The sequence below is a fragment of the Cavia porcellus genome, unplaced genomic scaffold, assembly GCF_034190915.1.
Source record: "Cavia porcellus strain 051 isolate PalLab524CR breed Dunkin Hartley unplaced genomic scaffold, mCavPor4.1 scaffold_11, whole genome shotgun sequence".
NCBI classification, from domain to species: Eukaryota; Metazoa; Chordata; class Mammalia; order Rodentia; family Caviidae; genus Cavia; species Cavia porcellus.
Window position 1 is genome coordinate 68,720,984 of NW_026947494.1, and position 18,105 is coordinate 68,739,088.

The 18,105-nt window shown below is 36.0% G+C and overlaps 2 protein-coding genes across 16 annotated transcripts in view; one reads left to right on the forward strand and one right to left on the reverse strand.

Moving 5' to 3' along the window:
* Positions 1-4,178, forward strand: part of Asph (aspartate beta-hydroxylase) — a 288,087-nt gene extending 283,909 nt beyond the window's left edge. For all 14 annotated transcript variants that reach the window (XM_063258447.1, XM_063258435.1, XM_063258433.1 and 11 more), the window contains one exon: positions 1,320-4,178. In XM_063258447.1, the coding sequence (XP_063114517.1) occupies positions 1,320-1,470 (151 nt within the window). In that variant the 3' untranslated portion in view covers positions 1,471-4,178. The remainder of the gene's footprint in view (positions 1-1,319) is intronic.
* The window catches only part of Clvs1 (clavesin 1), a 233,799-nt gene continuing 218,783 nt past the window's right edge, over positions 3,090-18,105 (reverse strand). For both annotated transcript variants that reach the window (XM_003464393.5, XM_005001211.4), the window contains one exon: positions 3,090-5,221. In XM_003464393.5, the coding sequence (XP_003464441.1) occupies positions 5,134-5,221 (88 nt within the window). In that variant the 3' untranslated portion in view covers positions 3,090-5,133. The remainder of the gene's footprint in view (positions 5,222-18,105) is intronic.

The following is an 18,105-nucleotide window of genomic DNA, read 5'->3' on the forward strand; positions in this document are numbered from 1 at the left end:
ACAGTACACAGTGGAGGGAAATGGGCAGATAGATAGCAAAGGTAGAGGTTTGGTTCCCAACTTTAGTGAATCTGTAACTTCCAAAATTTGTTACTTTACTGATTACTTAAAATTTGTTACTTTACTGATTACTTAAAATGACTTGGAAATTGTGTTAGATTGCTTTGATATATCAGTTAATCTCTGCTGAAATGATTTGCTCCTTTCCCATCCCCTACCTGGAACATTTGGCAATAACTAGAAACGTTTCTGGTTGTCTTAACTTGTATAGGTCTATTGGTGGAGGCCAGAAATGCTGCTAAACATTTTAATGTACAAGACAGCAGAGAATGATCTGGTGCAGATGTCAGTAGTGCAAAAGTTCTGAGGCCCTGCAATATCACTCAATTTGTACTGGTTAATCATCTAGTAAGAAACATGAAAAGGCATTAGTCATCTCCCCAAGGAAAATGCCTTCATAATAGGGTAGCTTGAAACCAAGCTACCATTTCCTATACAACTATTTTCTAACACAAAGTATAAAATATTAAATGATAAAGTAGAATTTTTAATGTCTAAGAAAACTTTCCTAGTAAAAATTATACTTTAAAAACATAAATTAGCATTTATCATATCAGTATGTATTAATTTATATTTAATTAATTTTTTGTAAAGAATAGGACACTGCCTTGTCTCAAACATTCTTTGAATGAGACAGGCATTATGTAAATGACTGCTACATATTCCTCTTTTGATTATTTGTTAAACTAACATTATATTTAGCCCCCCATACTTATCTCATATCTTCCATTAAATGAAACTTGAATATATGGAATTAACTGCAAAGAGAATTATTTGGAAGTGTGAAGACCCTACATCAGGTGTTTAATAAGGCATAGAGATGCTTGAAACTCAGTGACCACCCTCACATCTAAGGCAGTCCCTAAAGGCCAGGGAGGACAGCAGTGGCATCACTGGCAGGAAGTTGTCCTAGACACAGCCAATAGGATGTGCATTTTAATGTTTGCCTCACATGAAAGCATCTCTTAGGATTGGACCCAGAATAATTGGAAGGCATGAAGTCAGATCTGTGGGTTGTCCTTGCTAGTTTTCTGCCCTTTGACATCTACAGTGCTAGGCACTAAAAACTGGTGTTCATAATAAGAATTCTAAAAGTGCTGCTTCATTATCAAAGGAATTATTAAAAATTCAGACTTCATATTCTGGCTATGTATAAAAGTTGTCTTAAAAAAGGGCTTCGGGCATGTGCATAGGAATGGATCCTCCAGCATCTAAACTATGCACAGCTGTACTCAGAAGTCCATGTTTTTCTGTTCCAGGATGTGGGAAGAAGGCAAGGTGCTCATCTTTGACGATTCCTTCGAGCATGAGGTGTGGCAGGATGCCTCATCTTTCCGGCTGATATTCATCGTGGATGTGTGGCACCCTGAGCTGACACCTCAACAGAGACGCAGCCTTCCTGCAATTTAAGAGGAATTCATGTAGCCTTGGGACATCCTGGAGAGATGCTACCTTTCTGGATCACTTTGGATATGGACACGGAGGTTCTTTCCATGGCTCTTAATTCAGTGACTTACAGGCTGAAAAACTCTGAGTTTCCTCCTAGAGTTAGACACTAAATAGAACATTTTACTTGCTGCTGTTCATTTAGAAAATACCCTGCCACATCTCATCCATGACAGCATTGACCGTAGCCTATGTTTAAAGTGAACATTTGGTAGCTTCTACTTTGCCAGCCAAAGGTATTTTTACCAGGTAGAGTAGGTCTAAATCAGTGTATAAAGAGAATATTTGTAGAAACTGTGAATGGATTGCTTTAGTTTGTAATTTTTCTATATGGTTATATTTTTCTACGGTACTTAAACTATTTTGGCATCGTGCACCAATGCTTTTTTTAATTGACTACAGTGGCAAGCTTTAATTTTGAGCTGTTTAGTGGTAGCTCTCTGGCCAATTTAGACTTCCTTCTCTTCTTTTTAGCAAAAATTGTCATAAAAAAGACAGTTTGTTTTCCTCATACAAAAGAGGAAAATTTAGTTATGCCACTGTCTCTTATCTGTGCAGATCCGTACGCTTGAATCTGCTTTTTTATCTTCACTGAGTTCCAGTGTTAGCTTCTTTCACTATGCAAATGGTGAAGATAATTGTCAAAATCTTATTTCTTTCTGAGAAGGACATTTTTATATAGAAAAAAGACAAAGAATCATTTTTACTATGACATATAAAAATACCACATAGAAGTTTTTTAATGACAAACACTAGGGCTTGAGGAAAATAATGTAAATTTGTGGAAGTAAAATTATCCCCCAGCTTTAGATAGACATAAGCACACCTGGCCTCTGGCCTCTTTGCCACTCATGACGCAGGGTCTGGGAATCTAGAGTGTCTTCCCCCTGTAGATCCATCTGAGTGGCAAGAAGACAACCCTTTGGTCCTTGAGTTCTCATCACAGTTTCATAAATATAAGAACAGCAGAGCAGACAGTCCAAGGAGTGCTAGATATCCTTGTTTTGGGTGTGGGTAGGCAAGACTGTTTTTTGTTTTTTTAATTTTTTTTTCTTTTTTGAAAGAATTTGAACCTTTGGCTTGTAAAACTTCTTCCAGCTACACATCATTTTGAGATAGTAATTAATACCCATGATTTGTTTTAATATTGATTATAACATAAGTAACACTTAAAAGTGACCGTGTCTTCTCATTCCAAAGATGATCAAGTCAGTAATTTAGGACAGTATTACTACTGCACTTGATTTTATATTTTTAAAAGTAAAGCTAGCGACAAGTATTAGCTGTCAGAATATAGTGGTATTTATATACTGAATTCTAAGCCAGCATGAACAAAAGTACCATGGTAATGGCACATAGGTCACCAAATTTCATGCACAGATAGAAAAACCACTTGTGCTTTCTTTATAAACTATACAGTTTTCAAAATATTTGCCATACTCTTAAAATATAATCCTGTGCCTTTTGTGTGGCCAATGTTTAAGAATTCCACTAAAAAAAGATACAGATTCATAGGAAAAAGAATAACAAAGTTAATATTAAAGTCTAGAAAAAAAAAACAAACGCTTGAAAAATAAAAGATATTTGTGTCCTTCAGGATTTATTAAACAGGAAATGACTGACAAGGGCAATACAATCCAGTGTTCATGTAGTACCATTCATGTTACTTACTGAATTTGGTTTTCCTGTGTAAATTGCATACAGGTAAACAAAATGCAAACCATATGTTGTCAGAGTTGAACCATCCTCCTACATTCACTTAAGGAAACTGTGGAAAAGAGTAAAAACTAGCTTTCAGCTTAATAAATATAATGTATTTAACAGTGGCTACAGTAGGATTCTAAATATTGCCAATTGAAAAGCAGAAAAATTACTGTTCCAAAGAGCTGGCAATAATTGACTCCAATAGCATTTTACATAGTTGGATCCCACACTTATTTTTAAAACCCAGGCAATAAAAAGTCAGTTTTCCTAATTCATTTTAATCCTTCATTTCTCTTACCTTTGTCTTGTCACATAAGTATTTCTTCGTTTCTCTTACCTTTGTCTTGTTACGTAAGTGTTTCAGCCACTGCACTGGTAAAATTATTTCAGTGTTATTATTTTTCGATTTGAAATGTCTATGCAAAATGAATTGGTTTTACTTATACTGTGATGCAATTGTTTGAGAAAGATTTTTAATCGTAATTCAATTATATACTTCAAAGGTGGAATATAAAAGTGAATTATTATTCTCTACCAGTAAAAAATAATTAAGACATTAGATTCATTGAAGAAGAGTATAATAAATTGTTAAGATTAATTACAATTAATTACAATATATGAGGGTGATTATGGCCAATGGGATCAATCACCTCATTACTTTGAATTCTTCAGCTAACAAATCAACTCTCCCACATACTTCATTGTAAAATCACTTTTTACTGCCAATTATCAACTAAAATATTTTTACCTTGACACTGAGCACCAATTGGTCATATTAATTCCATGTCATGCAGATGGCTGGTCAAGATAAGATATATCTAAAAATAGGCAACTGATCTTGGGAAACATGACACAAATAATTGCCTGTGACATCTGTTTATTTTACATTGAATTTTCTTTGAATGGATAGATGGGGACTCCATTTCTAAGCATAATAGATAAACAAATAAAATGATCTTTGGCATTTTGTCCTGCATTCCTAGTCTCTTCTGTACATCATAGCCATTCTCCAGGTTCTTCCTCTTTGATTTAATAGCTCTGCACTTATGAGTTGCTGGACCTTTCTCTATAATGATTGCAGAAGGCTGAAGGGTTAAATGATTTGGTAGCACTTTTCTTGGCTGTAGTGACCCAAGTGAGCCAAGTTTAATGGGTTTATTAATCACTGACATGTGTGCTCAAGAAATACCTCTTCTTTGGGTTCTCTGGATGCCTGTGGGAAATCACATTGCTAAGATGAAGTCATATTTCAAATTGTAGGTGTTTTTAAGTCATCTTGTGGAAGTCAGGTGGTGACCTGACAAAAATTGTAACAGTGAAATCATTGTTTTACAGGGTATCAAAATAAGAAAATCTTGCAAGTAGCCAGACCTATGAGAACATGCTCTTAGACTGAAAAATTCTATGCTGGTGATGAGGTCAAAGAACATAATTCAATAAGGATGCAAATTAGATATTATACCTCAAGGCTCTGAACTACATTGAACTTGACAATTGTGTCTGCACAGTTTAAATGTGATGTATTTACTTGGAAATACACTTACTCTTAATTTGTAAAAACTAGAGAGGGTCCCTGTGTGATTTCTCAGAAAAATCCCCATCCTAATACAGTTGTACGTCGTTTAACTTTTTTACATTTTAATTCATTTGATACTATAAATATGTAGGGAAAGAGAACATTTTTTACATAAATGCCTTGCTTTATCCTCCCATCCCTCCACTAAAACAAAAAGCATCTCTAAATTCTTGTCCAACTTTGGTTGCTCCGACCGATGGCTGTTGACAGTCATTGCTGGGGGCAAGAATGGAGGACCTTGTGTTAAGTAGAACACACATGTCTGTGGGGGTCAGTTGCACATGTGCTTTCTGGGGTGACTGATACCACTGAAGACCAGGGTGCAGGAGCATCTGGGTGGCTTGGGCTCAGTCCAGAGCCAGGAGTGGTTGAGTGTTCTCATTTTCTCCCTTCTCCTCATGTTTCAGGGTCCCAGCTTCTACCACAGACTGAGATCTAAAAAGAGAGGAGAAAAGAGATGCATTACAAACAACTCATGATGGCAACAATTTTGAAATCTTTGGGGCTACTTCAGTTTTGTATTTAGCTTTCTAATTAAGATACTCATAACCACTGCTTAGTTTTTTTCTCTCCTATTTGTATTTCTGTCTTTCTTGTATTTTCTACACCTCATTTTAATAGAGAAGGACATCTTGAAGCCTTGAAATCTTTGCAGAAATCTCCCTGTTAAAAGGGATGCACATGTTCCACCCACAACTCTGTCCCAATGTCAAAACATTCTGTGGATTTTGAGGTTTATAAAGTCAAGTGGGTTTTAGTGTTTCTATGTTCTTTTATTAAACTCTTTGTCTCCAGATCATCAGAAATTACTATGCATGTGTTAAGAGTAGGCTGTACAATCACCTGATAAGTTTAGACACTGCCCTTACTGGCTGGGAATATTACAGGAGTTTTCAAAACTCTGTGGACCTTTGTTCTCTTGCCTATATGATAATATTACCTACCTCCCACAGTTGTTGGTAAAGACTAAAACTAATAATATACATAAATAATTTGGCATGAAATTGAAGTGCAAATTCATGAAGCAGTCTTATTAATATTACAATAGAAGTAGTTGTGCTTCATTTCAGATGTGTCTTATATTAAAATAATAATGATTTCTTTCATAAGATTAAAATATAGGTTAAGGGTCTGGAGATTTAGCTCAGCAGCATAAGCACCTGCCTTGCAAGCAGGTGGTCGTGAGTTCGATTCCTGGTACCGATAAAAATGAAAAAAAAAAAAAAGACTAAATAAATAAATAAATAAAACAGGTTAAATATTGAATTATTTTGTGCCTTACAGAGGAAAGATTATAAAAGCAATGCATGCAATGGATATTAAAATAAATGTTCATATACAAAAAACAAAATATTTAAAATGTCATAAAAAGATTGTTCCAATAAAAGTTTACATTTATGTATAGTAAATAGTTTAATTCAGTAGACCTGGGTTATTCAAACCATGTGCACTCTTCAACTGGCTCCTCTGAACACTTGACACATCTTGCCAATAAGAATGTTTTTTTGTATCTGGTGCTTTCAGCTATGTTGGATATTATGTTAATAAGGTGATGTATGATGAATGCATATTTTGTGTACTAGCTTTGTTTAAATCATACTGTATCTGTTTGCATCTTCTGCAGAGGCTGAGGACTGAGTATAGGCAGCTAAGGTCAGCCACACATGCACTACACACCTATAAATCTGATGTTGAACAGAAACCCTGGATGCTTAAGCACAGCAGAGCTTCTCTGATTGAGTACACTCTGCACAATGACAAATATCATTGCTAAGAGAGATAAATTCTGTCCATGTGATTGGACTCGGAGTATACTCATAACCTTCCATCCAATCTTCCCTGGACTCTACTCCACATATGTTGTTTTATTTGCTTGTTTTAATCTATTTCTTCTTCCTATCATAAACTATAACTGTTATTGTAACCGTTTTTCTGTGAACCGTGAGTTCTTCTAAAAACAATCAAAAATAAAAGTGGCACTGAGGGACCATGGCAAAATAAATAATAACACTAATATTTGTTTTGTATGTGTCTGGTACTGTTCTAAGAAATTCTTTACATTTATGAACCTATTTCATTTTTATAACTTGAAGGAATAATGCTATTATTTGTCTCCATTTTACAGCTTGGGGGAACAGAGTTCAAAACATCAAACAACAGGAAATGTAACACAAATGGAAAGTAGAAAATAGAACAGGTTTATTACCACTGAACTGCTCTTGGGTTTGTTTGGGCCACAGAGCTTTCTAGATGAAGTTATTTCTTCACCCAATTATAAGACTAACTTTCTGCTTAGATTTCTTATCTCTTTTCAGGGTATGTATGCACCTTAGCAAGCACAAAATTAAGAAATTGAGAAGCAAATACATAAATTGCTTCAGAAAAATTGGTTTCTACTATAAATTCCAGTCCCTTGAAACAACCCAACTGTAAAAACCAAACTAAATCTCTTAAAGTGAAATGGATTCACTTACTTTAGGGATGGAGAAGAGGAAACCACAGGTGACAACTTAGTCTCTGCTTTTGTCACAGTTTCTATGCATTTCTCTCTTTGTTTTAAATGTCTATAGTGTATAGGGGAGTAAAAGATGTTGATTTATGTAAGGAATAGAAGAGGTGAAAATCCAGAAGACATTAAAGCACACAGCAAACATGAAATCCGGAGGAGGACAGTCACTCCCAAGGACCATCTCTGTCTAAAACCTCAGACAGCTGCCTGTGCCACTCTGCACAAGCAGGCCTTGTGAAACAGGAAACTGTTTACTTCCAGAAGCTTTGAACTCCCTTCTCTTTTCCGTGTGAGCTGTTTTGCAGCACAGCATATGAACCACAGCCATATGTTACAGAAACCTGTAGACTGATCTAGATCAATAGATAGAACATTTTCAATAAAGGCCACGCACACCTCTTGAACATATCCAACTTGAGAATCCCATTTGTCTATGCATTTAATAAGACGAATGCTCCTTAATCAAGCTCAAGACGGGAATTTTTCAAAGCTTATACATGCTTTTCTAGTACTTCCTCCTGAAACAACCAGCTTACCATCACTGCTAGGTATATGTGAGGAATTGGTTTCAGGACTGATTCCTATAGATATAAAAATCCATAAATTCTAAGCCATGTAAAATAACTTTTATGTAAAATGGTGTAGTACTTGCATAGAACCTATACGCATCCTCTTATATACGTTAAATCATTTCTAGATTACTTATAGTACTTAATACAATTTAAATGCTGTGTTGTTATACCATGTTGTTTAGGGAATATTGACAAGATAAAAATGTTTATACCTATTGAGTACAGACAGCATAAACATCATAGGACAAACTGTACAGTACACATCAGAAATGAAGTAATATATTTTTCCTCAAATATTTTCCATACGTGGCTGTTTGAATCCATGATGTGGAAGCCAAGCATATGGAGACCTGACTATATGTTCAATCCACTCGGTAGTTCACATAGATGTATTTGATTTGTGCCTGCTAGTCCTATCACACCTCACCAAAGTTAATCAGATTTATCTTGTGCCAAGATATCTAGAACTTACCACTTCAATACTCCCCTGTATCTGTTCACCAGCTACATAAATGGCTCACAATATTCCTGATGTGTTCTCAGAATAAGGTGAAATGATTGCTTTATTTTTTCCTTCTGTTGAGGGTGTCTACGATCCCATTAGATTTCTGGTAATGATATGACACAAACAAAGGACGAATTGTCTGTACTTATAAGTGCTGATTTTAGCACATTTCTTTCCCATCTTGAAGGTGCATGATTATTAAATTTCATCTTTTTGAATTTATCTAATGTTTCCAACGTATCTACATTCTTAAGACCTTAAAAGCCATCCAAAACAAAATCTGTGATTTTAATGAGTATTAGATTTATTTCTATTTTTCTCTCCCTCACAATAGGAGAAAAACAATGAATTCCCCAATAGTATATTCTCAAATAATCATCTGTTCACACTGGCTCATCGTGAAAAATATTTGTGAATAACTATTTTGATATGCCAAAGGCTATGAGCAAGTGTGCAAAAACCTTTGTGCTTTGGTGGAAATACAGCTTTAGTTACCCAGCCATCGACCAACAAACACATGCAATGCCTGGCATCCCGTTACCCAGCCAGAGAGAGAAGGCACTTCCATGGAGGGAAAGGAAGGAAATGATCACAGTTCATTGTAGATGATCCAGTTTAAACCCATGAGCCTAAACAGAGGCTCAGAATTTGTCCTTTAGCACACTAACTCTATAGAAGTCACTTGCATTGATAATGTTACCCAGTTCACTCTTGCTGGTAGTCTTTCCATTTAGTGGCTCTGCCTGCCCCCAAGAAGTTATCATTGTAGATGATCCAGTTTTACCCCATGGGCAAACAAGGGAGTGATGGGATTGATTTGAGTTAGCTCACCTTTCAGTGTCTTAGTAGTGTAACAGATGACCCTAAGAAAAATTTCATTATGGCCTTGATACCAATTTTTTCATTCTCATTCTCTCTGTGTCTCTCTCTCTCTCTGTTTCTCTCTTTGTCTTTCCCCTCTTTATTCCATTTTTTTTCTGATTTCTCTTTTTCCTTTCTCACTATTCTGCTTCTTCCTCCAAATTTGGAACTTCCTCCAATTCATATCATTAAAAATTGATGACTAGTTTAATTTTTAGTCATTTCAGGGATGAAGACTCCAGGAAGAACAGGATTAAAATGGAAAACATTGACTATGAACTAGTCTACTCTGCACAGATCTATAACTGGACTGAAAATTCTATTCTCAATCAAATATGTCCAAAACTGTGTTTAGGTACTGTAACAGCTAACAGCTAACGAGCCTGTGTATTCTTCTTAAAGAACTGTCATTATCTACTTGGGCTTAAGGAACCCTTCAATGACATAAGATATCTGTCTTCAACCTAGGCATTCATACAGAATGCCATGCCTAAGGCCCTTACAGGTGCTTCAGGTAAACCCTTATTTTAATCAGAACCTACCCTTTTATTTTACAGAATGATCTACTGATTCATTATTTCTCCAGGAAGGATTCCACAGTATTGGGTTTATTTATTAAAGTCAACAATCGCTTTGATTTTTGTGGAAAAACCACAAAATTGTATAATGTTTTAGTGAGCCTACAGTAGGATTTCTAAACAGAAATAACATTTTACTTTTTAAAATGTGTTTAGAGAATTCTAAATTTATTTAGCCTGTTTTACATGAAGTAACTTCAAGCGTTGAGCAGATTCCCCAGAGGAGCTCCAATCTTGTCTTCAGGAAAGGTGACATCCCTGGCTGCGATCTTTGGTAAATGCTACCTCCTCAAAGGTAAAATGGAGGTATGATAGTGCCCACTTTTTGCTGATGGCAGTGATAGTAATTAATGAATTACAGTAGGTAAAGTGTTTAGCCCAGTGTCAGCTTAGTGTGTATGTGGTTAACGTTAGCTCTTATTACTCACCCTTTCCCATTTACACATAAGAAAATTAGCATTTGAGAATAATGAGTTCATTTACATTTAGCCATGAAACATGAATTAAACTCAAAGTTCTCATGACCCTATCATGAACTTTACAAGAGTATGTACTGGCACATGCCATAATATGATAATAAATGGATAATTAACATCTCAAAATAGATGGAGACTAGTATTTTAAGAATTCAAGATAATTGGTGAAACCATTGTGCATGAAAGACAGCCTTATTACATTACTTTAGATCACATAATTTTTAGAAATAACAAAATTTTCATCTGCTTATTTGTTATTTATGTAGCTTTCAATTCAGTGTACTTGCAATCATTTTCTACCATGTAAAGCAATGTGGAGTGTCTTTCAACTATATTGCCTTAAATAATGTTCTTGATCAAAAAGCTTAAGAAATATTTGTAAAACACGTATTCTTCTGTTGTTTGTAATCAAAATTATCTTAGCAGGAAACATGATTTTGCTTAGTAGAAACAACTAATGTTTACTGAACCAGATAAATCAATCAAACTTCATTTTTCAAAAAGAGAATCTTGGGGCTGGGGATCTGGCTCAGTGTCAAGAGTGCCTGTCTGGTATATATGAGGTTGTGAGTTCAATCCCCAGTACCTAGAGAGAGAGAGAGAGAGAGAGAGAGAGAGAGAGAGAGAGAGAATCTTAAGTATTTCTCATATAAAGCAGTATATTTTTTCTCTTCATAGTGAACACAGATAAAATAAACTTCCTTCTAATGCAAATTAAAGCCACACTGTGATTTTACCTTACCCCAGAAAGAATGGCAAGTATTAAGAAATCAACCAACAACAAATGCTGGAGGAGCTGTGGGGACAAAGGTATCCTTCTCCAATGTTGGTGGGAATGCAGACTAATACATCCACTGTGAAAAATCAGTGTGGAATTTCCCCAACAAACTAGGATTGGAGGTCCCATTCTATCCAGCTATTTCCCTTCTGGGTATCTTCCTAAAAGAATTAAAAACATCATACCCATGTACACCCATATTTATAGTAGCACAGTTTATAATAGGCAGATATTGAAAATAACCTAAATGTCCATCAACTGGGAATAAATAAAAAAAGATGTGATATTTCTATGCAATGGAGTACTACTCAGCCATAAAGAATTATGAACTAGACACTTTAATATGTAAATAGATGTGCCTTGAGAACATACTTGAACTAAGTCACATAGTGTAAAATTTTATTGTCTATTAGTGTGACAAGCTGAAAGAAAAAACATATATATGCGTATGTGTATATATATGTGTGTGTATATGTGTATTTAGTTAAGATAGTTTAAAACAAAAAGAAGAACCATAACAGCCTCCTTTATCATCCACATGGTCTGTTCAGAAGCAAATTCAATGCCTTCCTTCACTGAACACCTCTGTAGGTACTGCCTTCCCTTCTACTCCTTGTCCCAGTCTTTTTGTTCCAGAGAGAATGACCTCAGCCAAAGCAATGACTCAGGCCACACCTGCCTTCACTTTAACTACCCACTATGAGACATTCTGAGTTGACTTTTGGATGACTTAAGAAATTTCTGATGTGCTATAAAGTTTGGGTTTTTTTTTTTTTCATATGGATATCCAGTTGTTGCAGTATATTTATTGAAGGCACAATTCTTTTTCCACTTAATTGCTTTTGCATCTATGCCAGAAATAAATTTTCTGTTATGTATCTAGTTTGGGACTTCATATTGGTACCTTAGTGGTTTGTCTATCTTGATATCAATGCCATTTTACCGCGATTGATGTAACTTTGTGATAAGTCATGGGGTTGGGGAAGGTTGGAGCTCTAGTTTTGTTCCTTTGTCAAAGTTGTTTAGACTATTCTGAGTCTTTTGTATTTCTACAAAAATGTAAGGATCAAAATATTAATTTTGTGAAAAATAATGGCATTTTGATATGGGGTTGTGTTTTCTGATCTTTATTATTTTCTTCTATTTGTTTTTGATTTTATTCTCTTTTATTTCTAATTTCTTAAGGAAAGATACAAGGACATTTCATAACTGTCTTCTTTTCTAATAAATGTACTCTGTGTTAAAAATAAAATAAATTTCCCTCTACCATGATAATACAACTTGCTATAATTTATTAAATTGGAGATATAAAGATACTAATTTAAGAAAAATAAATATTCTTCTATATTTTATGTGAGCTCTTTTGAGCTGAGACAAGTACTTGGCTTACAAATCTCAGCCTCAGCACTTTCACCCACATCAATGCTGTCTTCTGTCCTAAAGCTTTCCACATATTAACTCCTCTAGGTCTCACACTACCCCTCACAGCCCTCACAGGAGACAGGACAGCAATTCTGAGGGTCACTGCTCATATTGTCTCATTCAAATGGGCAGAAAACGGTAATTTTCCTCTCAATGTATTCATTGAGAGTAATATAAATGAGAGTAATATGAATGGAACTTCAGGAATTAACTTCAGGGTGCTTGTTCCTCACTCTTCCTTGCATTTGTGTGTGCTCTTTCTTTCTGTGAAGATACTGCTTCTCTCACAATTTTAGTCAAGCTAATCCCACTTATTTTTTTAGGAGAGCTGAAACAAAGGTAGTTCTCTCAGTCCCTTAATATTGTTTCCTCATTTTTGTGAGGTTATAGAACCCAGTGCAAATTGCTAGTTTAACATATAGTGAATTGAAACTTCCCTCCAAGTTTAACTGCTTTGCATAAGTTACACATTTTTTTTTTTTTGTCTTTTTCTTTTTTATCGGTACCGGGGATCGAACTCATGACTACACACTTGCAAGGCAGGCGCTTATGCCACTGAGCTAAATCCTCAGCCCGTTATACATTTCTTGTTGAAAAAATATTTCAGAAAAAAATTTAAACTACTTCAAGAAAAATAAAGTATTTTTGAAATAACTAACACTATGTTCCAGTTACCAGACATGTTTTTGCTAATCATCTTGTGTTTATTATTACAGTGAATTACTTTTATTCACATATGTTAACTACATAGTCAACTACATCAGAAAATGTGTGCTAAGAAAAAATATCAGTCACTATATGACACAAATAAAATCTTAGGTTTTTAAAATAATAAAAATAACAAAACATGGAAGGTTTAAACTGTATTTTTGATGCCTATATCTATATATCTATATGTCATGGCAAATGTGGACATGAAAACTTAGTGTATTGCACTTTACCTAGAAATATAATATAGTTCAAGCTATGGAATTATCACTACATCCTTCAAAAAATGGACCTTAATGAAAGAAATATACTGTTATAACAACATAATGTGAGAGAAGTCAGGCATGATAAAGGAGAATAACAAAGTGGTTCATAATACAGTAGCCATCTTATAAAGAATATTTATCTTGAGGGCCTTCTGAGTAGTGAATAAACTAAAGAGAGAACAAGGCTGGGGATTAGGTACCTCTTGTCCTTGGTGCCACCAAGCAACTCACTCAGCTTCTTTGGGGAAATGATGGTCTTACACAGAATGATACTCAAAAGTTACAAAAATGTTAGCTCAAAAGTTTTACAGCTGATAATAGACTGGCTTACAATCACCATTTATTTGTGAAAATAGACTTCATTTCTCAAAAACTTATAACTCAAAATTTAACTTACTTTGTTTAGTTTATAGCTCCTTTAAGCACTACTTGATCTCCACATGTATTTTTACCACTTTGTGGAAAAGCTCACAAACAATAAAAATGGCAGACATTGGGTAGACATGGAAAGTGTATTCTGAAGTTGGCATATGCCCAATGCATTTAGGTTTCATGAATCAGAAAAGATTTACTTTTAAAAGTATTTTAATTCTTGAAAGTTACATTCAAAGCGGCCAATTGCTGTTTAGCAAATATTATCATGCATCACTGTAAAAATGATTCAGTCTATTTAAAGTATTTCATTATCACACAGGTTCTGTCTTCAGGTCACAATTCTCTGGAGCAGTGGGAAGCAACCACTCAGCTTTGACTTGTGATCACCAATGTACGACAGACCTGCACAGAAATTCTGGTCACCACTCAGTAACTCTTCTTTGCTGCACCTGAAATGAGTCTGAGATTGCTTTGGAAATGGTTTTAATATATATTTTGTTTAGATAGTTTTAGAATTATCATCTATAGAAGAGTTTCCTGTTTCCACAGATGTTCTTCAGCAGCAGCAGCAGCTACATTCATGGACTGAGCAGTAACTATATCCTAGGCTCTGAATAATTTTTAGCCTGCATTGCCTCTGCTTAACCCTCATGAAGTCTTCAGTGATGTCATTAGTTCTCTTTTGCAGATGAGGAAACTGAACCTCAGAGAAGTGCATTAATTTGCTCAAAATTATAGTCAGTTGTGGAGTTAGAATTGGAGTATGTATTTGACTTTGTAATCTATATCCCTAAAGACTCTGGAAAAAAATTTAGATCAGCTAATTTTAGTATTCAAATCCTTATAAACATATTTTCCCACTGATATTAATGAATTAAATAATACAATTATTGATTATATATTTTTAAAATCATAGTACAGTGAATCAAATCAGAAAATAACAGATCAATCAAAAACATTCTAAGACTCATAGGTTATAGAATCATATTTCATCTCTAATTAAAAGAAAGGTATTTAATAATATCTCAATATACTTTTTCTAACATCATGCACTTAAATTCCTAAGAACATCTATAGAGAATGGCAGTTCATACTGAGAAGTAAGTAAAATAGAGAAAAGAAGAGATTAGATTACTGGAGAATAGAGTTCAGCTGGCAAAAGGCAAATCAGTCTAGAAACTTAGAAACAGAGAACAGGTTATGTGAAAAGGAGACACGAAAAGCCATGGTGAAACCTGCAGCTACAACCAAACATTTTGTTTAATTTACTCACAAAGAGCTTTATTATTCTGACTAAAATTATGTCTTTCGGCCATATTAAATAACCTACCTCAGTTTTCATCTGAAAAATGGGGATAAATGATTGCTATATTTTTGACACAGATATGGAAATAAAAAATATAATAAAGTATTTGCAACACTTTGAAGGAGAAATTATTTAAATTAAAAGTGCCTATCATTTTACTAACACTTTCTTTCCCAAGTATGATCTTCCTCAGAGGAGACAATGGTTGCCCTGGCTTATCTGATAACAGAGATAGCTCACTTTTACACACTTGAAGAAAACCTAAGATGGGAAACTGAGAAAACAGATACTGAGAAGTAAATTATACGTTTTATAAAGTGAGGTGGGACTGGAAAGTATTTCTGAAACTCAAAGTAGGGAAACTGAGGTCATCTAAGTTTCCCACTTTCCATTTTCTTTTTTAAGAATATTTACATACTAAAAAAGCACAAGGAAGGGGCTGGGGATTTAGCTCAGCGGCATAAGCGCCTGCCTTGCAAGCAGGCGGTCGTGAGTTCGATCCCGGTACCGATAAAAATGAAAAAGACAAAAAAAAAAAAAAAAAAAAAGCACAAGGAAAATTCTTGCCTTCAAGGGACCAACTCATATGAGAGAGGCAGAAATTAATGGCTGGACTGCTACTCTTGGCAGCTGTTCATCCATTCATTTGACGGCACTCTAGGAGCTGCCAGCCAGTCAACACCTCCAACATGGATAAGAAACACTTGAGAATCACGATTATTCTTTATTGAATCAACAATTACTTAGCAGACCCTTTTAGATGCTAAGCGCTAGTTTAGGTGCCGGGTCAGAGGACAGTACCGTGAGATACACTGCAGCTTACAGAACATCTGGGGCTCACACAATATACACAGAATCCAGTGGGAAACTGAGGACCTGTACGTGGTGGGCGGCACATGAACCAGGCAACGCGAGATGGACAGGGAGTTGGTTGTATGATTTCAGTGAGGATGTGTGTCCACTAAGGTGAGCCTCCAATAATATCTATCTATCTGTGTCCAGTTATCTCCCCTCACTCTGTCTTCCATTTGGACAAGGAAGGTAGTGTCTGAAGCCTCTGCAGATGTAGGAGAGGGATCTTGTGAGTCTCAGAGCAGCAGGGGAACAAGTGGCCTTCACTCTGTACTCAGCTACAAACAGCCCTGCTCAAGGTCCACTCCAGCACTTAGCTACAAGCACTAAAGCACTTCCTCAAAAACACTGGCTGAAGACGGAGGAGCAGCCCCTTCCCATCATAAGCAAGCAGACTCACACCTGAGCAGCAGCGCCCCACCCCCAGGAAACCAAGCAGACCCACAAAACATTCCCCACGGGGAGCACAGTACAGGGCAGCAGAGGCACAGAATAACCAATTGACCTGATCCTTGACAAGGACGGCACACAGGGAGAGACGGCAGCAACCAGAACACACAACTGAACACGTGAAGTCCAACAGCCCAGTGAAGCCCCTGCCCTTCAGCCTACATCCGGCAGAGACCAGAGGGCTAACCGCGTTCCCCAGCTGCCTATGAAAGTGAGGACATGCCTTGGCTTGAACATTAGCCACAGTCTGCAAGAAATGGAGAAGGGGGCCTGTAATGCAAGGAGATCACCTCAAATCCCATAGGCCCTAAATCTAAGCATGGAAATTTGTGACTGACTGGATCTCCAGACTGCATATCTTGGAAAGAAGGTACTTAACTTTTCTTCATCCATTTTTTGGAGAGGGTTGAGTTTCTTCTCCCCCTTTTCCCACCTTTTTCCCCCCTTCTTTCAATTTGTTTCTCATCCACAAAGACACTGTGGGTCTGTTTTTTTTCCTTTTTCTTTTCATTATTTCCATCAGCTGTTCTCTATAAATATTAATTTTACTTTACTCCTCTTACTTTTCTCTCCTCTCCTCTTTACTCACTGATTAATTTTTCAAATGTTGCTTTTTTCATTCTCAAATTCCTCACCCCTTCCACTTTTACTAGTATTACCATTAAGCTTTATGAATCTCCAGCTAGTTAACTTTATGTGATTGTTGATGAATACTGTACTATCGTTAGTAGAGATAAAGTTGTTCCATTTATTAAATATTTACTGTAGGTCTATAGTAGGTTCAATGTTTAGTTCATCCTAGTGTTCATACTATAATTATTTTTTGCTATGGAGGAGGATGGTATTTTATTGGTCCTTAGAGTTTGTTAGTATTTCTGTTTGTATTTGATGCTATAATTGATGCTGATTTTATTGATAGAGCCAAAGTGACATAGCTGTTATTAATTGAATTTTATGAGATGCCAATATCTGCATTGTCTTGGGATCTATAGCAACACTGTGGGTCATTCCTGGAAAACTGAGTACTAGGGCAAACACACTTCAACTTCCCATCTCAAGTAAACAGAAGTGCTAGGTAGTCATGTCTTAGCCCTCACAGGCAAACATCTATGTGCTTGAGGGTCCTCTTATTTTCACTTCCTTTCCATTACTGAGATTACAAGACTAAGTACTTCAATCTTTTTCTTGTGCACAAAATTCCTTTAATCAAATCTCAGTCAGGTGTTGTTATGGTTTATGTCTATGGCCCCCAGGCCTCATGAGTTTGCATTGTGCATTTGTGATGGTTCATTGTCTAGTGCTTGGATTGATGGTGTCAGTGCTACCCCCACAAAGGGGTGGAGCCAGGATGTGATGTAATGGCAGGAAGAAAGTGTGTCTTGCTCTTTGCTGGTTCCTGCTTACTGTTTGCAGCCGCCATGAACTGCAGCCGAGCCATGCCCACCTGCCTTGGAGCCAACTGAGTGTGGACTGAAACCTCCAAAAACTGTAAGAAATAAACCTTTCCTTTCCCAACTTTGGGCTTCAGGTATTTTGTCTCAGCCACGAGTAAAAAATAACTAAGACAGGTGTGATAGCACACATGTGTAATCTCACCACTTGAAAGGTTGAGGCAAGAGGATCATCACAAGTTCAAAGCTAGCCTGGGCTACTTAGTGAGT